Raw genomic sequence first — 25,334 nt, 5'->3', positions numbered from 1 at the left:
GAATCATTTTTGTCTGCGCGAGTTTTCAATCCAATAGAAACTGGCAATGGGTTTTGAAATAGTATTAAAAAGGATACTTTTTATGTAGGTTTTATTTTGAATACAGTGCGTCTATCATAATGCTAGCTATAGAATATAAAACTTAACTCGCCGTCAATGTTTATACATTAAAAATAAGAGACATTATGAATGAAATGATAGCTCTGAAATTATTTATTTCTAAATGTTTTTTAAAGATCATAAGATACTGCAACATTTAATTGAAATTTATATTATATTGTCTGTAGCGCAGTGTGGCGTGTTTGATGCTGTGACGAGTGACTGGAAACTTATTTGCTACAAAGTTATTTTAAAAGATAAATCTACGGTCTTTCAACATACAATTTAAAACTTTAATGAAAACGTTTAAATAATTCGAAATCAATTACAACATTATCAACATATTTCTATTTGAAGACTCCATAATCAATTAGACGCTATTTTCTGATCAAAGATGTTTTAATGAAATAGTAGCGTAAAATAAACTATTAACATCTATATCCATCATTGGTATATGATTATAGATATAATTTCGTGCGAATATTGATTGAAACCTAAATGAATAAAACAAAGAATTCTATACTGTAGGTAACTGGGAGGCGCACTCGGCTTTTAAATATATAACACGAAATTTATCATAACATTTACATTTTAAACGCCTTAATATACATTTTTACTACTATAATATCTAAAATATTTTATTGTCATGGCAACGACATTCCATTTAAGCTTTTGCTTAAAATATTCACGTGACCTCCAGCAAGCATTTGTTCTGTCACCTGCGCTTGAGTTGCCACTGCACTTAACTCGCCGCCCTCCACTTATACAAGAAATGTAGTTTCAGGTTTTAGAGTACTTGGAAAATTGTCAAAATTACGAGATTATTTCGGAAATAAACACAGAGGAGCGTTGCCACGGAAAAATAATTCGCTTTCGATAATTCATCATCAAATCATCAATAGATCGCCATCAAATCATCAATAGATGATCATCAAATTATTAATAAATCATCAATAAATCATAATTAAGTCATCAATAAATCATAATTAAATCATCAATAAATAATCATAAAATCGTCAATAAATGATCAAATTCTGAACTAAGTCGAGGCACGTGCTCACTAGCAAGCTCATTAAAATGTATGGGTCATATTGTCCAAGCAGTAGCACACTCTCTGCACGTAGCAGTGATACGCCCTTTTACCCAGCACAAGTGGGTCAGGATGACCTACATAGTGTGAAAAGTACATCGTTACTTTGGCCAAATTCTCCTGCACTAATTTCTTTCACTGCATCACACTTGCTGTTTTCGATGGGGACTAATAAATTTCATTTTATCTCATAAGGACTTTAATTAGATATTTTTTGTGTAATATAACCCTGTGTTGCGAGTACAAACACAGAAACACTTTAGGTTCATATAATAAAACTTCAAATGGATACATACGCCGCGACTAAATGCACATGCGTTTTTGGATACCAAGCCTGAAACGTATGAACATTTATGGAAACAAACGTACTTATAAACTTTCGAGCATTAGTATTATGTACAGTTTCGATCGTTGATATTCTTTCTACCTTAGGCTGATGCAGGGAAGAAAGATTATCGTTGTTATAATGTTTCAAATATATTTAAATTTAATCGCGAATTATTATTCAGAACTTTTCCAAGATATTTAAATTATTATAAGCTTTATACCCTATAGAAGCTTCTAATTTGTCCCTCATTAGTTTCAAATCCCTTGATTATATTATAGTAGTTATCATCAAGAATTAAGTTCATCCAGTAGGCAGAACACTTATATAAACTCCCGACTGCACGCAGCCTTGAAATTCGTTCTTGCTTACGCCATTTGTATCATTAAAATTTTCCATATGTCCTTAGATGATTGGGTGAGCGCCCAGTCGAACGCCAATGTATCGCTTTATTTGGGTAACTGCTTCACATGCAATTGCACCAGATACTTGCTCTGAAGAATAAATTAACACAATATTTGAAGTTTGAAAAGTTGCAGCCAATACTATCCCAACCACTTCTTGCTCAGCCCCACTGACTCCTTACCACCAGGATTGAATGTTCTGTTACCACGACTCTTATCATAAAAGGCGTTGGGAGCAGGTGCAGTATCTGGCCGACATGGTTACTAAACTTATACGTTTGTGTTGTTCATGTTAATTTCAGTTAAATTTGTCCTCAGTGTCATAGAGGGCCAGTGTTGAGGCTTCACGATGTGCGATAGAGGGCCAGTGTTGAGGCTTCACGGTGATAACTCATTTCATCCCCTAATGCAATGATAGGTATAGTCTAGAACCAAGTTAATTCAGTAGTCAGAACGTTTTTAGACTCGCGACCGCACTCAGCCTCGATTTCGCTCTTCGTTTCGCCAATTTGTTTTGTTTATATTTACCTCCGATGCTCAGTTCATCCGATGATTCGGTGAGCACGCTATCTTAATCAGACATGCTCCTCTGTTATATTGCACGTGCTTTATATTGTCCATAACTTTCTCCATAACTATAACCAATTTTCATCTCACTATATTATGAAAATGTTCCATACATGTTTAGAAACTCGCCATTAATAAAATATAAACCCGATACTGTCTCGAATTATTTCATTCCATTGCGAATTTTTGGGGAATCTTCCAAACTGCTTTTAACTCTACTGGAGTTTATCATGGTTTCGAGAATAGAGGATTCATCTGAATATATGCTGGAACTAGAATATCAACCGGTATATAATTTCTCAATCATTCACTTTACCAGTTTTCGTACTCCATCTAGCATCGTAACATCTTCCAATAATCTGCCAATCTGTCGCTGGAAATTTCAGTAGGCACCAGGGATTAGGCTCGGAATTGCTAACTTTTCGAACGATTAATTAGAGAGTTTTTTCCGTTTGGTTTCTTTCAAAAATTTCCGGCACTCCAGCGATCCATCCCACAATTGCTGAGCACTCCGAAGATATTCGCGGAATCTCTATTTACTTAAAAACATAATTTTTGAGGGTAAATGAAAATCGAAGAGGGACCTGCGCCTCGCGCGGCGAGAGTGCATTTACTGAGGAGCTCTATTACTTATAAAACTACACAACAGCTATACAGACACGTACACAGAGCTTACACCTACAGTACTGTACACTGCTCAATGCACATCTAAACACTGTATGTACAATAACTAATATCACTCCATGTACAACGTGGAACGTACGTCATTATACAGACTCGCACGATAAGAGGCAAGTAGAATATGGGCGAATTACGAACTACAATCGTGCCTGAGAGCTCGAGTCAGTCATGTCGCATATCCGAGCAGTGGAGGTTGCTAACTGTCCTTTGCTTTTACCCAAAACCCATTCAGTGGCTTACGCATTCAGGATTCCGTGCACGGACAAAGTTCAGGAAAAATGTGCGATTTGGCGTATTTTCCGCGCAATGATCAGCCTACTTAGTGCTCATGTTATTAGAATTTATTTTTTTTAGCAGACGGATTCTTCCGAACCAAAGAGCATCTCAATGCCATGGAGTTGTCCACTACAGCTCGCTGAGTGACGAGCTCCTCTCAGGCGAAGTATCGGCTTCACGAACGGTTAGGTTGCAATCGAATTAGCGATAATATCTGCAGATTCGCTGGCTCTATAAAACCATGCATTAACGACCTAAGCCAAATCGCCGACAGAGTGTTACAAATTAGTACAAGGCATTGAAACACCAATCGCCGTAGAGACTACGATAGGAAATTCATAGCCTACACGGGAGCGGGTAGCGAGATAAACATATGGCACAGCTCGACGGCGACGCTTCAAAACTACAATATTTTTTCGATGGCGCTCTCGGGCGTAAGTGGCAGGCACCCACAAGATTATAGAAGTTAGAGAAAACGTGTGTTCATTCGGAGGGAATAATATATTGATGGTGATTTTATTGCACTCGTGTGCAACTTTTCGCGAAGAAGCTTCAATGTCAGGTGCAGTGTAGAGAAAATCTTGCTTATTTCTTGGCTGACGAGTCAGTTGACGACATGACGTCGAAGAGTGAACGTGTGCTTCCTCGTCCGTCACGCTGCTTAGTCGCGACTCCTAAGGCCGAGCAACGCGTTTACTGTTCCACAAAACGATCTGCCCGTAAAGTATCGACGGGCACTCCACGAATGCATAAGCGAGAGAAATTACGCAAGTAATGTAGTGAAGGATCGCTGGAATGAAACTAAGCGAAGGTGTCTATTACGGCAACTACATACGCATCGTCGAATGTGTCTTGTCACTCTTGTGCATTGTACGCTGTTCAACATGCGTGTCTCACTGCTATATTCACCGTCAAACGAATCTGTCTCACTGCTATATTCACCGTCAAACGAATCTGTCTCACTGCTTCATACACCGTCAAATTTACTCTTCTCTACCTCCTCATTCAGCGTCAGACGTATGTGTCTCACGCTTCGCTATGCTCGTTTCACTGGCCTATTTTACCGTCCAAACCTTAGCATTTGTTTAGGATGTAGCAGCAAGCCACGATGGATAGACTCTCATCCGCCCTCATTGGGCCACCTGATGCACGACGCTGTTGCTTGCTTCTCGCCGCTGGTAGTGTTGTAGGGGAGGTCGATCTGGGATTGTGCCTAGGAACACGTCCAGTTGTCTCTTGAAGGTCTCCAGGGTGAACTTGCTCTGAGCTTCCACACACACAACCAACACGCGCAGCTCTCTCTTAGATCCTTTATATGCAAACGGGCTCGTGTTATGCTTTTCTGTTCAAACTTTGTACTCACAGGGTCAGTGTTGTGAACGTTATGACGTATGTAGGGCATTCATGGAATATTACAGAACAATTGTCACGCACTCATCCAACGACGGCAGACTTACAGTCACGAAGCCTCTTCAATGCTGGCTAGAGCGTAAACGCTTTTGATGGCTTATCTTCACCAGCAAACAGCCAAGTGTCAGCCATCCTCAGTTCTTTTGCATGATATTAAATACAATTTGTACACAGCTTCGGTTTGTAGGGTTAGATTTTATAAAATAAAATCATAATACAACAACAAAAATAATACTTTTTTGGCGCTTCAAAAGAAGGCAACAGTTAAGAGCAGATCTCTTTAGGTTAAGTTAGAACAACAGAGCGTAGAGCGCGTTGGTGATGATGAGCTTAAGCTCTATTTCGATGCGTATACATAAGTCATTGCTGCTCATTCGCACGACACATCACGTGAATAATTGGACATACCAGCAACCATGTAACATAGAATGAAATCTTAAAGCATCTCAATAAGTAATCGCTCGGAAGAAGCTTTGCAAGCTACCTCGACCTCGTCTAGTAACAAGTTGAGGAAAGAAGCGGCTTCAAAGGAAATAAGATAAACGGTTTGGCGGTGCCAAGTTGCTATCCAATCTAACTTGCCGTCTCTGGACGACTGAATTTATGGCAAGATTCTTGCCGAGCTTCAAAAAAAAAAAAACAATGCACAAATTTAATATCAAATACACGACACTTCTCGTATAAATAATTCGATAGAAATTCATTTGTCAGTCCAACGTAAATTTTTAACCTTGGAAAACAAGACATCGATATTAGAGTGCATGCATGCACCAGAAACATCATGCAAATTCAAGAACAAACATGCCTAATTTTCCTTCAAATATTAATATCCAAATTCGTATTTCAGAACACAATCGGTCACACAAAGAAGAATTCCTCGCAAAAATTTGAGTAACAATAGAAAAAAAATTAACGCGTCATCCCAGGACAAACTTCAGCCAGGCACTAAAACAGAAGGAGAGGAACTAGATGACCGTGTCAGGAGCGCCAAGGCAGGACAGACTAACGGCTTACACACAAACTTTTTGTAGCGTGGCGTCAAAAATTATAAGTGCTTTCAAGCAGGTTTTCTTGCGTCAAACATTTGTCATTCGTCATGACACGTAACATAAAAGAATCTGATGGAAAATAAGCAAGAAGAGCTCTACCGGAATTCCTCTTGGCAGCTCGATATGAAACTACAGCAGGTCATACCATAGATTAGGAGTACCGTATAACGCAAGGAAATTAGAGATAAATTTAACAAGCATTAGTAACCAACAATTGTGAAATACAGGGAACTTTTCCTTGCGTAAAAAGAAGCCCGACGTACATAGGCATAAACTGTTATTCGAGGAACAGATTTCAAGCAAAATTATAAGACAACAAATATAAATTTTCATTTGCGTTTTACAGATAAAACAGAATTTCATAATAAATATTCTACAGGAAGTTTTCAAGGCTATGAACGGCAGATATCTTATCGCAGATTACAAGAGGCACAATTTCTGGAAATAGATTGCAGGCATCGGATTACGGATGAGAATTGTTAAAAATAAAAGACTCATTAAATCGAATTACCATAAATTTAATACACTCTAAAAATAGAGTAATTCATTTATCTGGAACATAGCTGGTCAAATCTAATAAAACGGGCATCGCGTTTGAAAAATATGAGATAACATACTATCAAAACATTCATTATATTCTCCACGAATGAAGAGAACCTTACAGCAGCGAAGCAGAATGCGATGGCATACGAGGCACAATCAGACATAAAACATTCACATTGCAACATCAAATGAGGTTCTGTCATCACTGTGGTCAACATTGAACAAGAAAGATATGACCTCACTAATGTTTGATGAACTGAGGAGCTTATGTACATACGAATGATGGACCGTAATAACTTAAGATATCTTATATTCTTTGTACATGTCATCATGTGAACAACATGGTAACAATATCATCAGTGTGTGCGGTACACCTACTTTACTTCCTTCATCAACACAATAATAATATCCTTCCATCTCTCAGGCTCAATTCAGCTTATACGGCAAGCTTCTACAATCTTTGACACAAAAATCAGCCGTGCAGCAGCTACACTTCTATTCCAGGATTATGGGAAGCAAATAGATGTCTAGATGTCAACTGACAACTTTGAGAAATTTCTAAAGGATTTTCCCCAAGAAAACTACGCATGGTTTAACAAAGCACAATTTTTTCAATTCCAGAAGTCAGATATTATAAGAGAGACTAGAGAGCGTACTTCGCAGTACACACATCCCTTCCCTCGTATTACTTAGGTTAATTTACGCGGCTTTGAACACTAAGTAGAGCCAAGTACACGAAGCTCACTAAGTAGAGCCAGGTACACGAAGCTCACTAAGTAGAGCCAGGTACACGAAGCTCACTAAGTAGAGCCAGGTACACGAAGCCCACTAAGTAGAGCCAGGTACACGAAGCTCACTAAGTAGAGCCAGGAACACGAGGCTCACTAAGTAGAGCCAGGTAAACAAAGCTCACTAAGTAGAGCCAGGTACACGAAGCGCACGAGTCATCAACATTGCACACCAAATACTATTTTTCACGTCTTTACACGTGGCAAACTTCCTGGCAACTACAAAAAGTTGCCAACAAGCAACTACAATAGACCATAAAATCATCAAATTAACAAAAATCAACAAGAACAGGTTAATTGTGAAGAACATGAGGGTCCAAATGCCATGTTTTGTTCGACTAAGAACTACTCTAGGTTAATTTGACAAAGAACGACTCGAAATATTATTAGTGCTCCGAACTGTCATGCGGACTGCCTTGTGTGTGTGTGCTTAGTTTTATACAAGAGACCTGGCACACGAACAACGGGCGTTGCTGTGAGAGTAAATAAACGTTACTGTGGCATGCTAGTGGACGTGGGCACAGTCACTGTTCTTTCACTGTCAGAAGAAGGCCCTTCAGTTCTGCTCTCATCACTATAACTTGAAACGACACCATCATTAATGACACCACCAGCAGCGGTGGTACTGCCCGTCACCGCAATTGCTGTGTTGGTGTCGTCAAGAGCTCCAACGTTGTTGCTACCAGCGTCATTATTGTTATGATGACTTGCGTCCAGGGCTGAAGAAACAGTGCTGTTATCGACGTTATGGTTGCCTTCAACGTGCGTAATTACGTGATTAGCGTGCGTGGTGATAACGTCTGCCGGCAAAGACACAGCATTGTCAGAGTAGTTCACAGGGCACGGATCTGACGCAGACGCAACAACTGGTGAACTAACATCAGCAGGTTCGCTGTTTGTCGCGCCATTGGAATTAGGAATGTTGGTATTATTGTTGTTGTTATTATTATTATTATTAGTAGGTTGTTCCACAGCAGTAGTTATAGAACTTCCATAGAAGGCAGCAGGCGGCCCGGAAGAGGCATCCATATTTTCCTCAGCGGTTGACGGGCTGGCAGAGTTGTTTGTGGCCGCGCTTGTGGCTGCATATCCCGACGAAGAAACCGCCACAGGAGCTGCGGGGGACGCTACAGGATGTGTAGGTGGAAGAGACACTGGAGTTGGGCCAGCAGAGGCGTAAGGTTGCGTGATAGCCGTCGAGGTGGAGAAAGGCTGGGAGAGAACAGAAGACGCAGAGGCGTATGGTGATTGCGAGGCGTAGGGTGACGACGAGGCTGTGGAAGCTGGTAGGGTCGAGGGGTCGGCGGGAGCGCTGTCTCGCCGTGGGGGTGACAACATCTCCTGACGGTCCCTGTCACGCTCACGACCAGGTCTGTGAACACGATTCAGTAAAGTTACATACAGTAAAGTCCCATACAGTACAGTTACTCTGAGATAAGTTCCGAATGTGAAAATACTGCAAGTTATAATGTCTGAAGTCGTGTGCTATTCTTAGGACAATAGTCAAACCTGAGGTACTTTATGCTTAACTAATAACTCGTTTATGAATAAGCGAGTGTTCTATTGTGATATTTTATCTGAAATTGGGCTTTGGTATTAACTTTGACAGGAGCTACCTTTTAGGAGCAGGATACGTTTATCTATTAAATGCACTGGTGTACACTCAACCATCAATGTCTTAAGCACTAAGAGAAGCAACATCTAAATCTGTACACTACAAATTCAATCCCTACATAACTAAGTGAAAGCAATGACAATAATTCTCATGATTAGACTTCGTGTGCATTTGCCTTTCATTATGCTTGCGTTTATTTGTTATTAAGCCTTTAAGGGTAGAATAATTATTTCTATTTGCCCAGTTGAATAAGTTGACTTACGCCCCGTAAGCTGATAGCTCCAGAACGCCATCCAACAACTTCTAAATAACCTCGTATTGATCAACAAACTGCATGATGACATCGCTTCAAAATAGACAACCCATGTGATATTGAAGATTCTAAGCCTCAATCAGAACTGTTTAACAGAAAACTTTTAAAAAGCATAACCTACACAACCCTATGTCTTTTGAATTTATATGTAAGAGACTTGTCCTTTAGAACATAAGCTGCAAAAAGTTTCCAATTAACCACATTGCAGCTTACAATAAAATAACAATAATCAAGTATGGCGCACCGGTATGCCTCGAGAAGCGCATCGATGCGGTCCTGCGTGGGCGCCCAGCGCGAGTTGCCGGCGTCGTTCTGGAGCCAGACGGCGACGGTGCCGTGGGTACTCTTCAGCACCACCTCCGACCTGGACCAGGGGCATGAATTGCGGTCATTGCTATGGCGTCCTCGACATCGTGATGCAGGCATGAACTTGCATGCACGACTACTCAAAAGTGAGTGCATAGACATCAAGAAATTTGCAGAAGTCTAAACATTGTCACCGTTGAGACAAATTAGAGGGAGGTACATATGAAAACAGAGTTGAACTTGGGGGAACAAATGCCGCGCGTTCAGTGTGTGCATTAGATGACAACTTTTGAACGTGAAACTTCAACATGAGGATAACAACTCACAATGAATTTTGTGAGGAGAGAAACTCTAGTAAAACTACTCCCTATTGATTTGCAGATGATCATGTTTCAAATTTGACTCACTTGGTCATCATGTACTGGAAGCCGTGCCTGTACTCGTGCTCAGCAGGCAGCAACACAATCTGCTTCCTGTTGAACCTGCACAGCAACACAAGCAGTGAGTTAAGCGGCTAACACGAGACAAATTAGAACTTCAGTTTGTAGCTCTGATGTACTTAGTAAACTTTGTACTTAAACACTTCAACGAACAAAAAAGTCGAGGACACAGCACTTCCTTTGATATTTGATTCAAAATAAACCATAAGTTTCATACGACTAAATGACATCAGGGCTGCAACATCTCTGTATTTACAGTAATCCCATTGATGGCAGATATCTAAGACTAATTAGAGGGATGAACCGGAATGTTCAAACAAGAATGGATGAGATTTTACAGTTCAGGGTTCAACATCAGCAAACAATACCAGAGGCCTACAAGAGAGCTATGGAGGAGGGTAGCTGATAGGCGAAGACTTTCAATTAACACTAACTGGTGCACATACACCAGGAAAGACAACTCAGATGCTGCTGGCGCTCGAATTACTCAACGTGCTACAAGAAGAGCTGTAGCCCAAGTACCTGGGCCTATACTTTCAAAAAAGGTGAGAGATCTAAGTTCATCATTGACGGCCTTTCAAGCAAAATCCACCAATGATAGACAAGAAAACTGAGCGTAAGTATTTAAGTTCACTTAGCGAGTTTTGAAAGTATGGCCCCAGGATAAGTATAAAGTCTACAACCAACTTGGAGGCTTCGAGATGAAGGAGGGCAGAAGGCGCAGGCTCGCGCAGCTCCGGCATGAAGACGATGAAGGAGAGCGGCTCGTGGCTCTCACTGAGGAGCTTCTCCATGTGCCTCACCGTCGCCTCCATGAGCTCCTCGCACAGGGGCGGGTTTGCCTCGAACGACCCGCACACGGGTTTGAAGTCCAATATGGGTCTGTGGTCACGGGGACAATATTACATGGAGGGACAGAAGTCCAATATGGGTCTGTGGTCACGGGGACAATATTACATGGAGGGACAGAAGTCCAATATGGGTCTGTGGTTACGGGGACAATATTACATGGAGGGACAGAAGTCCAATATGGGTCTGTGGTCACGGGGACAATATTACATGGAGGGACAGAAGTCCAGCACGGGTCTGTGGTCATGGGGACAATATTACATGGAGGGACAGAAGTCCAGCTGTTTATAATTCATTTATTTGAGCATTTTTTTTTTTTTGTTTAACGTTAGATCAGATGAAGCAACAAAAATAGAGCATAGGAGGCAAAGATAGGGAGGCAAGGAATTAATCAAAGATATTTACGCTAGACAAAATAAATTGAATCGTAGGGGGGTGACGTTCAAACGGGTGACGATAGTTGACGATGAAGCGATCAATTAACTGTCATATCAAACAACATAAATCACCATTCCAAAGCTGTTGATCAGGACAACAGCTGCCAACACAGACCACAGCTGCCAACACAAACCACAGCTGCCAACACAGACCACAGCTGCCAACACAGACCACTGCTGCCAACACAGACCACACCTACCGACACAGACCACACCTACCGACACAGACCACAGCTTTCAACACAGACCACAGCTGCCAACACAGACCACAGCTGCCAACACAGACCACAGCTACCGACACAGACCACAGCTATCAACTGAGAAACCCTTGTTGCCCCAGACATTGGCTGTGTAGACCCTGAAGCACAGAGATCAGCAATAGACAGCGGGGTAACTGACCCTCTAGAACCGAAGTAGGAGTCGGTGTCGGGGAATGCCGAGCAGTACTGCCTGAAGTAGCAGTTAAGAGGCGACGCGAAGCACTCGAAGGTCACGCCGAAATGCTTATTGAGGCACTCCATCACCGTCACAGGAAGCCCTGCTTGCGTTCCATGACCCTGAGCACAAAAAAAAATTTCTTGTATCGATCAACTAACTTAATCATATCAAACATTACCTAGTGGTGCCAGCTATGATTAGGCTCATAGCCAATTCTCAACTACCCGTAAGACCTTTAGATCACCCAATTAACAAGTGCCTAGGGACACCAACCCAAAGCCATGCTGCAAGCACCACGTCTGACAGCTACCAAGCGCCGCCCACCAACGACACTGAGAAATGAACTGAGCTTTTCAAGTCTCATATTCGTTTAGTTGCTGCTATCACTGCACAAACCGTGGCGCGTACGGCCATTTTGCCGACTTCGACCACACTTGTCACAATTAGGTGTAGTTTTCAAACCCCCCAAAGTGTCGCTCCAATCCTAATGATATTAACCGCTAGTCACGCCAATATAATTTGATGTACATACATTCAATTTTTTCAACTTCGTAAAAAAATAAACGTCGTGTCATGTGATGTTTAGTGGTATAATGAAAACTAATGTTGAAGACACTTGTATAGTAATAAGAAAACAACATTATAAAATTAAATTTGCTAATATCATATTTAGGACAAGAGATTTTTGACTTCAATCCTGTGCTTCATATATAGCGCCTGGCAATCCCCCCCCCCCCCAAAAAAAAAAAAACATTCATGAAGATCCTAACATTCAATCTCCAATTTACTGTATTGCTTAAAAGTTGTAGAGGTGCTCAGGATATCTCACCTCCTGAGGATTGGTGCCCAGGAATGTTTGGTATCGTTTGAGGAGACACCAAACTCTCGGGATAAATAACTCAAACTTTCGGTCGTCAAAGCAGTTGTAGCGGTAAAGATGTTCCTGCAAAAATACTTTATTTAATTAAAATAAACCAAGTAAATATTGGCTGCAAGCCCATTAAAGAAAAGACAATCAAGTACTGATTAACTATTGACGGAAATTAGCTAAAACTAAACAAAAACACTGACAATGAAAAATAAATAAACCCGGAATGTATATAAGAAGGAGCAATTGAAGAGTTAATATTGTAATGAAAGTCCAGGGATAAATTGCCGCCAATTTTTGTAGGGTATAAAGAACATGAACTTCATCACTAAATTGTTAAATATCTATCGTTGCATCATCTATGACTGGCGAAAATAAATTGTGAATTATATACCAAAGATGCTTGACAGTAATATGAAAAAGTTATTCTAACGAAGCAGAACACAATTCTGGTACATGAGGGCATCGCACCACAAATATCTATCAAGGAGCAGCACAGAGATGGCATTGTGTCAGACACAACGAAGTTAACACTCCATCAAACACAACAATGTTGGCACTCCAACAGCCAAAAGCTAACACTCCATCAGACACATTGCAGCTGGCACTCCATCAGACACATCACTTCATCAACCAAATCATGTGCCTGATGAGCACAAAATGAAACAAGGGAAGTAGTTAAATCCTCGTAGCAAGGATGGACTGACCAGCTTCTGGAAGTACATGGTGTTGATTCTGAGGGCTTCGCCATTGAAGCGCAGGCAGGTCGTGTCTTTGTCTTGCAGGAACTCGATGTTGGGCGGCCGTGGACTGGGGGTTGTGAACTGCACCGGGTAGCACCAAACCTTACGTAGTCCATTCACCGCCGGCACACCAACTTCTGCCAATGTCAACAAAAGTTACAAACATAGCAGCAGACTCAAGATCTTAACAAGCAACATACACAAAAATTCAGTCACCTAACCTGTAAATTCATGAGATGTACAGCGTAATTTGATGTCGTTTTTTTTAAAGTAAAATGTCTATATGCCAAACTGTTGAGCCAAATTTATCATGACCAACACTATTAATACATAAAAAATATTTCAAGAATGATCGCTAAGAACCTTAATAATACACACTCGTTCATTTTAATAAATTCTCGAAAAAAAATTTGGTGCATCGCCAATATTGGTCATATATAAAAAAGCCACAATACTACCCTATCCTAGATACTATTCATTTATGCACACAAATTGCCTATTCTGTAACAAGCTATAGCACCATATATATACTTATTACCAAATAGTATACCATGGTACCATATATATATACTTATTGATCATCTGATAATGCAAATTCATCAGTAATGCTGCCTGACCTCTGATGTTGTTTTCCTCCAGGATTTGCAGGTGCTTCTCCCTGATTTTCTTGGCGTACTCGACGGATAGATTATAAATTTTTGTACAGATGCCCTCCACATTCTGCTTCGACGCCTCCATGAGATGAGGCTGGCACTGCCGCTAAGGAAGGCAAAGTGCACAACAACTTTACTATTATTGCGGCAACAAGAACTAAATGTAGGAATAAAGCTAATGACCTAATTTAAAAATCGAGACGGCATACCGGTATCAATTGATTTCTTAAAAAATATGCCGACTCGAAACACAGTTTATTCGAGATGTCATGAGCCACATAAAATAACATGACGCTACTGCGCGAGACTAATTTTTACTCCAGAACATTACTATTCATCATATAGAGAGGTGCATTGGACAAAATTTGACTGCAATGAATCAGTCAACAAAATTTGTAAATAAAGCTTCATGAGAAACTGGCTTACAGCAAAATACCAAATAAGCGAGCAGAGCAGTGATACTTTAGATTTGGGATGGTTATTCAAGCATTAAATATAACATGGGGTAGTTAATTGCAGCAAATAGCCAACTGCTATACCACTTTAAAAGAATTGGAACTCAGTACTCACTGCAGTGAGTGACAGAGAGCTCATTTTCTTGTCAACGAAAACGTGAAGTCACATACGGACAGACGGACGGACGGACATGGCGAGCACAATAGTGCATTTTTCCATAAATGAGAAAATGCACTGAAACGCACTTGATCAGATTCAATAGAAGGCAGGACTTAAGTTACCTTAAGGTGGGCCAGACGCTCCATGTAGTCATCAAAGGTGGCACCAACAGTACGGCGGAGCCACTGGAACGTGTCCTCGACGTTCCACTTGACGATCTTGCGGCTCTCCTGTGACGCCGTCCGGCTCGTCTCTATCATGCGCTTGGCGGCCTCCGCGTACTTGGACAATTGTTTTCTGGCTTCACCTGGACAAGGAATTAGAAAATTATTTCTTGAACAAAATTTGAAAAGGAAATTTGATTTGAAAATTGCCATAAATAGATTAGAAATAAAAAATCAATAACTTGATAAATAAAAAATTTTATGTTTTATTTTGGAACAAAGTTCAATCAAGATTGAAAAAAAAATTGGAAAAAGTGAGAAAAGAGTGAAACTGTTCAGATCCTGGATCCGTTTCTAACATTTTTGAATTGCTCAAGATGTACTTGTGCCTTTGAACTAGCGTTAATGTAAGCAAAAAGTATTTAAACAATGGGAACTATTATATTAAACAATAGGAGATATTAGCGGTAAGTTGTAGGCACCTGTGAACTTGGGTCTGTTGAGTTTGATGGGGATGTCATTCATGATGCCCTTGTACATGGAGAGTGACACCTCAGGGAAACACTGGCTGGGCAGGAAAGGATCGCAGCCCTGGTCCACCACCTTGCGCTCCATGATCCACCGGTTGAATGAGTCCCGCGGGGCGTCAATTCCTGCAGAGTCACGGCTTTTTGTATCACATTCATGGCATTCATTACATTATCTTTTATCAGAGACAAGAGCAGTGAGTGACATGAAAAATAGGTGATATAAGCAGTGAGTGATCATAATCAATGCACTAAAGTGAGGATAAAATATTGAAGTCTCGTCACAACAAAGCTGACTGCTGCTCCATACTTTGCAGCCTGACATGGACATATGGAAGTAGTCATCAAAATATTTCAATGATTACCGTTAACTGGGGTAACTTAGACCACTTTTTTTTTAAATGATGCCATTTTTTTACTAGATAAGTTAAACTTAAATTGAAACATGCAAAATACAGGTCTATACTCTAGCTTCACTCTCCCCCATTTGCAAACTATGAGACTTTCCTAAAATTTGTTTGTTGCATATGTAACTAGAAGAGTTGTACTACAATGCATCAAAACCTGGAGTTATTTTGCCAAAAAATAAAAAAATGGAGGGGGTACTCCAACAGGCTTTAAATAATAGCTCTTTTTCGTGGGTCACATTTTTTAACCTATTAGATATGCAAACTTTTTAAATCTTTCTATTGTGTTACGTAGCCTCAGTATTAGGCCTTTAATGCCCATTGACAGAATTTTTCTATGTCAAATAGTTTTTGAGTTTTGGGGGTTTTTGTTAAAAAAACAAAAAGTGGTCTAAGTTACCCCGGGAGTCTAAGTTACCCCAGTTTACGGTACTTGTGAAAACCATGAAAATTATATCCAACCAAAATTTTTTTTCATAATTCAGAACAATAATGGTAGAGCAGACATTATGGAAACCATAATATTACAAAAAATAACATGTTTGCAGCAATTTGAGCCATGGTATTCCAAAATAAATAAAAAATACATAGTTTGCAGCAAAAATAACAAGTTTGCATCAGTTTGAGGCGTGTTAAAGTCAGACCTTCTCTGGCAAAGCACATCTCCTGGTAGCACATGCGCAGCTTGTGTACCAGAGAGCCCCGCAGCACCTCGACGCTGGGGTGGGGCTGGGGCAGTGTGATGGGCGGCCGCTCAAACATGATCACGTTGGTACTCGGCTCCAGGTCCCATGGCCCCCTACGAGGGATGCATTATGTTACGCTCACAAAAATATATATTGTCAAAATTACCATACCACTCACTTTCTTAGCCATGTCACAATATTTGATGCCTAGAAATTTATTTGGCATAGATTTAATCCTTTTAATTTTGATATCGTTTACTAATGCATTATCACACGCAATTATAAACATGGAAATTTTTAACAACAAAAAACTCTGGACATACGCGAGTATGAATTTCTTGGCGGGCGTGGCTCCTTGCGCGTCTTCTGACGCCCGTCTCTTAGTGGCGCCCCCTGAGGGCGGGGTGTTGGGGTGGTGGGGAGGGTACTGGTGAGGGGGCATGTGGTGGCCACCACCACCAGGTGGTGTTGATGGTGTTGCTGAGGTGCCATTACTGCTCACTGCAGACTCGCTTGCTACTCCCTCATAAGGATTATTTGCAGGACTACAATTAGAGGAGGTATTGTTCCCTGATGTCTGGAAAAAATATGCATAGACGTTAGTTAAATGTAACGTGAGTTTTCAATATTATTGTGACATTGCTCATTAATTTTCAAGGGCTGCCTCAAAAAAATATGTACCAAGGCTAAAAGAAGGCTAAAAAAGGAAAGCTTTGACATTTATAAAGGAGCCTAAATTCTTTACTGAGCACCAAACATGCAGGAAAACTTGCAAGGAAACTCAACGAATTTTAATTAAGATTTCATATATTTATTGACTAAATGTTTAAATAAATTGACAGTGTGCATGAAAGACCAAAAATCTGCCCTTAATCTTAAAATTATAGGCTGATCAATATTGTGATGTCATTTCCTGAATTGATGGAAGTTCATGCAATACACATTAAAAATAAATTACTGTACCATACAAAATAAATAATAAAGAAAGTGTCAATGAGTACACGCACTGAGGCTGAATTGTTATTGTGAGGATGTGGGTACTGGCCCACGTGATGGGGAGTGTGGGGCGCCTGTTGCTGCATTGACTGTGCATGATGGGGATGACCAGAAGCCCCAGGCTGCTGAGGATGAAGTACAGGAGCTCCCGAAGTTCCGGCAGCAGCGCCAGGAGCCGAGGCGAGAGGAGGTGGCATGTCCCACAAACTTTCCCCCGTTGTTTTGTTCCAGAAATAAAATCTGTGTTCACGCTTGCTCCAGAATTTCCTCCAGCCAGCGGAGAGCATTTCAGGAGGCAGGTCAGTTTCAGGGGACATGTTTGCCTGGGGGGATAGTAGCGATGGTGGTACTGCAGTGGGCGTTTGTGGTGCTGGACTGTGGAGGCCGCTGCTGCTGGCACCAGCCTGGAATGATGGTTTGGTGTCAAAAACATCAAGGATGTGACTGATTTGTTGAAGATTTATCACATTATTGATGATAAATAAAATTCATTTAAGAAGTATGCAAATTGTCAACTATGATAATTTAGGTTAAGCAGCATCTTAGAAGCAACATGATAAAAAATGTACTATGAAAACATAATCTTAATGGTGGAGGGAGAGAGGTATTATTAAATTAATATAGATGTTTTGTAATGGAGGCCGGAATAAAGCAGAAGAATTATGTATTCATTCACATAAATTTTCACTAAAGCAATGTGAAATCATGCTGGTCATATCCAAGTAACTATCACTGAATGATATAAGATGTGTAGCATACCAGCTGAACAGCTGGTCAGGATATAAAATGACTAAAAAAGGCACAAGCATCTCGTGTAATCAACATTAGAAAAAAGTTGCTCACTCACTGATTCAAAAGGCCTCACAAGCAGGGGTGTGTGAGCCTCATACTTGAAGGCCCTTGCATGCTAAACACTAGCTTAACCCTTTTTTCACAGATATATTTACTGTTGTCAATGCTATTTGTACCTAGTGGTTAGGGACCAAGAAGTCCCGCCAGTCACAAAAGGGTAATTAACTACTCAAGACAATGATAATGTCAAGGACTCACCGAGATGTATGTGTTGAGCTTCAAGTTGGTAGGGCCAGGCTGCAGCTGCTGCTGGCCGGCCCCTGCAGTAGCTGCATTTGTGCCAGCCATGAAATTAGCGGAGTGTAGGGTGGTGAGCTGCACAGCATCCTGTGCCGCACTTGTAGCAGCTACAGGACCTGCTCCTGAATAGTGAGATGGAGGATATAAGGTTGTGAGCTGCGTGCTGCCAGAGCCATGTTCAGAGGGTGGTGTGGTGGCAGCTGTCACAGGGCAAAGAGTGACAGGAGAGGCTGTCAGGTATGAAGGGGGAGGCATGAGCCCTCCATTGCCCCGGCTCGTTGATGAGTTACTGAGCTGGGTCATATTTGGGTCCACAACTCCACCATGCTGCTGGGACAGTCCTGGGTCAACAACAGCACTGCTTGCATGGGTCATGGGTGAGCTGCCACCGCTCCCTCCAATGTTCAGTAGAGTACTGTTGCTGGCTGATGCAGCATGAGAAGAGGAACTCCCCACTGATGGTATGGGGTTGGATGATGCTATCAGTGCATCCCATGGTGATGCCATCTGAAATAATTAGTCTGTACATACAGAAGAACAAATGGTAAGCAACAATACCTAGCATCCAAATGCAATTCTAGAGTGATGTTAAATTAACCAGAACACATAATATATTAGATACAACCAATAACAGTCTGGAGAGGATGACATCACAACCCCACAACCAATCACAGACTGGAGAGGATGATATCACAATCTCACCAACCAATCACTGTCTGGAGAGGATGACATCCCAATCTCACCAACCAATCACAGCATGGCGTGGATGACAACACAACCAATTACAGTCTGGACATGCATCCACCCAAAAATGACAAGTTTTATACACTATCCCAAAATTCCAGACTGCATAGAATTGACATTTATTTCCCCATGTGATTCATGGATAACTTGATGTCAAAAATCAATATGAATGTTGACAGTGAGAGGTTTGGATCAAAGTGTGTCAAGTACAGCAATCCCTTGATTAGCACGGTTTTGATTAATGCGGAAAAAAAATTTGCGACCTACCCTTAATCTACGCGGTGCCAGTTTTGCTTAGCGCGACTTTTTTTTCACAACGCATCATTTTCCCACCTCTATCCAGAGGTGTTACGTTCGTAACAAAAGTGTTACTTTTTGCTTATTAGATCTTATGTTGTTACTTTTGTTATGACTTTTGGAAAAATTCGCCAAATGTTGTTACTTTATGAATTTCAGCCAATAATTCTTTAAATAAGGTCCCGTTCCGTAGGCACTGGTGCTGACTACAGAGTCGGTTTAACTGCGCCTTGTCTCGTTCATAACTCGAATGATCGAGTTTGGCAACGTTCGCCGGTAAGTGCGCCATGCCGGTGCTCTAGCCCTTTAAGCCCTGGTGTGACGAATTTGTCACACAGAAAATAAAAGCTTCTACCGAGAGTAATTACATGTTTGGAGTCTAGCCGCGAGTGTGACGGTAGCGTCACATGTTGTGAACTCGTTCGAACGACGTTCGATGGAGTAGGCGCGTCGCTACTACCAGTTTAACACAAAGACTGCGCTTGATCTGAAAAGTAATTCAGATTGTTTTTTCACTTTCGAAACATAATTCAGTGCGTAAAGGGCTAGTTACTCGTTAGCCTTCTACTGGTCAAGATCGCTGCCATATCTACTGCTCACTTTTATCAAACTACATAATTTTCCTTTCCTTTGCTATTTTTGAGGATTCATTATAATTATTCCCATATATTCTTAAGTTTGATTAGCGCGGTTTTGCTTAACACGGTAAAACTCGGGGATTTATTAACCGCGTTAATCAAGGGATTGCTGTAATGACAGGCCTGGATTAAGTGCCAAGTGAATTTTAAGATGCAAAATTGAATATCTAGACAAGAATATTCAATAAATTGCACTGTGTGAGCCTTCCACATCTGACTGGATTTGAAGAATAAAATGGAAATTAAAATTCTCATTGGAATTAAAAAAATCAATCTATGGTCTAACTTCAGGAAACAAATATCTATTAACATAATACACATAAATTACAGGTTAAATAAATGTAAACCAAATCCTCTCAATTGAGCATTAAAATTAACCATTTCTAACAAGCCATACCAAGTTTTTTGCCATTTTACAGGCCAGACTATAAAAGATTATAACATCTTTTACTTTCCTCTTAGCTTAAGAAATAAGAGCAACTTTCAGAACTCCTGAGAGGCATTTTATTTGGCCTTAAAACATCAGTCTCAGATATTAGATTGAGTTTTCACTTCCTGTTGCAACAAACAGATGATTTTTTCTCCACTTGTATTATTTTTAATTTCAAATGGGGTAGCAATAATAAATCAACACTCAGCCAGGTTTCTGATTCAATGTATGATGAACATATCTACTTTCCAAGCCACAACTGATGTTTTTACACTAGTTTTGGATTGGCTTTGGTAAAAAACCTACGGTTCAGTTGACAATAAATCCTTGCTATTCTTAAAAGGAAAAAAACACAATGGCAGACAAACTTGTATTCCTGTAACCACCTCTGAGGGACCACAGTACCAGAAACTGCATTAAGCTTGGAGTGGGGAGTTCAAAATTGCCAAATTAGCTGAATGCCTAAATGCCTAATGTGCATAGCAAGCTGCTAGCAGGAAACCAAAACTAACAATTGAAATTGCATCAGCTGAATTCCAAAATGCTGAATGCATGAAGCAGCCAGCAAACTATTGTACCATAAAATGGGGTAACTTAGACCGGTGGGGTAACTTAGACCACTTTTCATTTTTTTAACAAAAACCCCCAAAACTCAAAAACTATTTCACATAGAAAAATTTTGTCAAGGGGCATTAAAGGCCTAATGCTGAGGCTACATAACACAATAGAAAGATTTAAAAAGCTTGCATATCTAATAGGTTGAAAAATTAAAAATGTGACCCACGAAAAAAAGCTATTATTTAAAGCCTGTCAGATTACCCCCTCCAATTTGTCAGGGCTGCCATTAGGTAGTCACATTTCCCCCATTATGGGGTGGCGCCCCCCATTTGCAAACTAATGACACTTTCCTCGAGTTTGTCATTTGCATATGTAACTAGAAGAGTTCTACTACAATGCACCAAAACCTGGAGTTATTTTACCAAAAAATATAATTGATTTTACCACCTGGTCTAAGATACCCCAAGAGCTGGGGTAACAAAGACCATCACTTTTTTTGAAATTGCATAAAGACTATGAGAGGCAGGAGCCAGCAATTTATGGTGAGTGAAGCTAGAGTATAGACCTGTATTTTGCATGTTTCAATTCAAGTTTAATTTAGCTAGTAAAAAAATGGCATCATTTATAAAAAAAGTGGTCTAAGTTACCCCATTTTACTGTACTGGGAGTGCCACCTGTGCCATTCATGCTTGAGAAACAAATATTAGGTTGTACAGCAATCCCTTGATTAGCACGGTTTTGAATACCGCGGTTTTGAATACCGCGGTTTTGATTAACACGGAAAAAAAATTTGCGACCTACCCTTAATCTACGCGGTGCCAGTTTTGATTAGCGCGACTTTTTTTTCACAACGCATCATTTTCCCGCCTCTAGCCAGAGGTGTTACGTTCGTAACAAAAGTGTTACTTTTTGCTTATTAGATCTTATGTTGTTACTTTTGTTACGACTTTTGGAAAAATTCGCCAACTGTTGTTACTTTATGAATTTCAGTCAATAATTCTTTAAATAAGGTCCCGTTCCATAGGCACTCGTGCTGAAGAGTCGGTTTAACCGCGCCTTGTCTCGTTCATAACTCGAATGATCGAGTTCGGCAATGTTTGCCGGTAAGTGCGCCATGCCGGTGCTCTAGCCCTTTAAGCCCTGGTGCGACGAATTCGTCACACAGAAAATAAAAGCTTCTACCGAGAGTAATTACATGTTTGGAGTCTAACCGCGAGTGTGACGGTAGCGTCACATGTTGTGAACTCGTTCGAACGACGTTCGATGGAGTAGGCGCGCCGCTACTGCCAGTACAACACAAAGACTGCACGTGATCTGAAAAGTAATTCAGTTTTTTTCACTTTTGAAACATAATTCAGTGCGTAAAGGGCTAGTTACTCGTTAGCCTTCAACGGTCAAGATTGCTGCCATATCTACTGCTCACTTATATCAAACTACATAATTTTCCTTTCCTTTGCTATTTTTGAGGATTCATTATAATTATTCCCATATATTCTTAAGTTTGATTAGCGCGGTTTTGCTTAACACGGTAAAACTCGGGGATTTATTAACCGCGTTAATCAAGGGATTGCTGTATTACACATTATTCAAGAAACAACTGTATAAAATGAATGATTCATAGATAATTGGCAACTTGCTTGTTTTGAAAAGGTTGTTGAACACTAGTAACATGGGCCTTGAAATGGTAATTTTTTAGTTCAGTGAAAGGAATAAAGCAAATTTCCAGAGAATTATTTGAATCGCTACTCATCTGCCCAAGCACATTACTGCACAAGTACAAAAATTTAGTGTGTCTGTTAGGGAAGTGAAATTTGACCCATGAGCTATTGTCCTATTGAACCATAAGATTTTATATACAAGTAAAATATCTGACTTTGAAAATAAAAGATTTAAGAAAATTTTCATCCAACAGCTTGTTTAATATAAATCCATATTTTTTAATTACAATTTTTTTTATCTTGCTAAAACCTATGTTAGGTATGAGCATCATTAAGGAAAATCAGGAGGAAGCCACCCATGAATGAGACAGAAGTGCCACGATTGCAGTAAATTTCACCTGTTTTTGTCACCCTTGCCCAACTTTTTTTCAATGTAAAACAAGAAAATAGCATAATTTTTAACATAATTAAAAAAAAAATGCTTGGAAGAGTGAATGTTTTTAACCCTCGATTTTTGGAAATTTTTGTGGGGTGCAAAAGTGTGCAAAAAAATTAAAAACATCGTCATTATGCAATTATTGAAGTTCGGAATGACAGAACAGCCAATTTCAATTTGAATGCACAATAAGCCGTTCATGTTTTATATTTTATTCTTAACTTGGGCTATTCATATATTCATATTTGATAAAAAATATAGAAATTAAAAATATGATCAATACCAAATAGTTTATTGATAATTTCAACATAAAATTACCATTACCATATATCAATTCAACTCAGTTCCCCAAAAGGGCCAAACTGTATATGGTTGCTCATTTGAGTCATTTCTAATTTACCGGATTGGAATTTTCCTACTTGTTTCTGAAATCTCGCGGCTCCAATGTGACAATTTTTAAATACATTTGGAATCTCGGGACCCAATCGTGCACTTTTGTTAACAATTAGAAAGAAGGTAATCCATCTGGCAGAAATCTCACGGTTTCAGAAATGGCAGGGAAAGCTCCTGTTGCAGTCCATGCTTGTTTCTAAATGCGCAAACTAGAAGATTCGTTTTTTCAAACAGGAATAAAAGATGGGAAATTAGCAATGAACTATGAAGCTACTGTAAATTTTGAAATTTGAATGATCAATTCTTAATCAAATTTCTGTATCTAATTTGAATATAAATTGTACTATTACAATTTACATTGATATTCTGATATTCATGTACTTTTATGTATTTTCTGCCTTCAAACTAAGAAAAGCCTATACGGTATACCACAAATAAAGAAAAATAAAATGTAGGGTAAACGCGGTATATTACGTCATTTTAAGAACACATCGAGAAATGAAAAACTATAAAAAAAATAACCGTATGCGTTACTCAAGTTCTGTTTGCTTTATGTGACTCTCAAAACACCTCACTACACGTCAGCAACAACGAAACGTCACAAAATGTTGCCATATTTATTTAAAAGCCTTTAGAATGCAAACCTACCAAATCCCTATATTCCGTCACTGTGTGTGGCTATATTCGGCACGTGGTGAGGCGTATTCCGTCCACGCTTCAAATTCTACTGATACATAATGCCGTCATCCACGTGTTCAAATTCCGTTCGCTGTGTGAGCTGTATTGGAATACAACATGGCTTTGAATTAGAACACTAATGAATATTGAACAGTGAACACTACTTAATTACGCTTTTAATTAAGCAAATTTTAATTTTTGTACACTGCTTGGAACGATCTGTGTGTGTCCAATTCAAGTTGTGATGGAATTAGTTTTCATGTGTCTAAATCCATTTCTCAACTTAATCATCTATTAATTTATTTACCACTTGAAATCAGCGAATACAAGTATACTTAAAGGATTCCTAATATATTCACAGACGTATTTAAAAGTCTCAAACCATAATATTCTTCCTATACATACAGTTATTCACTATTTGGTAGAGCAAGGTCAACTGTCAAATTTGACACATTTTTCGATGATCTCACTGGGTAGCGTGCATCATCTCTCTTTGGATCTCAATATTTTCCCGCTAGATGGCCAAGACCTAGTGTTTTGGCAGTAGCTTGACGCGCAAATGTATGATGTTACCTTTTCAACCATCAACAAACGCATGGAACTAAAACAAAGCTTAATATAAAGGAAAAACTAGAGAGGTGACGGAATTACCCACGATGTCGGAATGGAATGTACCGCGAACCGCGTTTACCCTATCTAAAATTTTCTACATACCTCATATAGGGTAAACGCGTTATATTCCGACACATTAAGGACGCATCGAGAAATTAAAAACTATAAAAAAACGTATGCGTTACGTAAGTTCTGTTGCCTTCACATGACTCTCAAAACACTTCACTACGCGTCAGCAACGATGAAACGGCACAAAATGTTGCCATATTTATTAAAAAGCCTTTAGAATGGAAACCTACTAAATCCCTATATTCCGTTACTTTGTGTGGCAATATTTGACACGTGGTGAGTCGTATTGCGTCATCGCTTCAAATTTAACTGATACGTATTGCCGACATCAGTATGGAATTCTGTATAGGTAATATATTCTCATGTCCATATATGAAAACGTATCGAAAAACCAACCCTACGGTTCCTACCAGCTACCACCGCGTTGGACCACCTTCCAC

General features: G+C 39.9%; 1 protein-coding gene across 2 annotated transcripts in view; it reads right to left on the bottom strand.

Moving 5' to 3' along the window:
- Window positions 1-5,621: 5,621 nt before the first annotated feature.
- Window positions 5,622-25,334, bottom strand: part of LOC108679465 (mRNA (2'-O-methyladenosine-N(6)-)-methyltransferase) — a 21,263-nt gene continuing 1,550 nt past the window's right edge. The window contains exons 2-15 of one of the 2 annotated variants that reach the window (XM_047882946.1): window positions 18,340-18,888; window positions 17,301-17,693; window positions 16,617-16,870; window positions 16,252-16,406; window positions 15,156-15,326; window positions 14,632-14,816; window positions 13,859-14,000; window positions 13,206-13,378; window positions 12,460-12,573; window positions 11,592-11,749; window positions 10,594-10,788; window positions 9,874-9,948; window positions 9,405-9,530; window positions 5,622-8,604 (exon numbers count right to left, since the gene is read on the bottom strand). In XM_047882946.1, the coding sequence (XP_047738902.1) occupies window positions 7,725-8,604; window positions 9,405-9,530; window positions 9,874-9,948; window positions 10,594-10,788; window positions 11,592-11,749; window positions 12,460-12,573; window positions 13,206-13,378; window positions 13,859-14,000; window positions 14,632-14,816; window positions 15,156-15,326; window positions 16,252-16,406; window positions 16,617-16,870; window positions 17,301-17,693; window positions 18,340-18,888 (3,570 nt within the window). In that variant the 3' untranslated portion in view covers window positions 5,622-7,724. The remainder of the gene's footprint in view (window positions 8,605-9,404; window positions 9,531-9,873; window positions 9,949-10,593; window positions 10,789-11,591; window positions 11,750-12,459; window positions 12,574-13,205; window positions 13,379-13,858; window positions 14,001-14,631; window positions 14,817-15,155; window positions 15,327-16,251; window positions 16,407-16,616; window positions 16,871-17,300; window positions 17,694-18,339; window positions 18,889-25,334) is intronic. The other variant, XM_018168082.2, reaches the window with a different exon arrangement.

The sequence above is a fragment of the Hyalella azteca genome, unplaced genomic scaffold (genome assembly GCF_000764305.2).
Source record: "Hyalella azteca isolate HAZT.00-mixed unplaced genomic scaffold, Hazt_2.0.2 contig11680, whole genome shotgun sequence".
Classification (NCBI taxonomy): Eukaryota; Metazoa; Arthropoda; class Malacostraca; order Amphipoda; family Hyalellidae; genus Hyalella; species Hyalella azteca.
The sequence above is the reverse complement of the archived record's forward strand: the minus strand, read 5'-3'. Positions and strand labels throughout refer to the sequence as shown.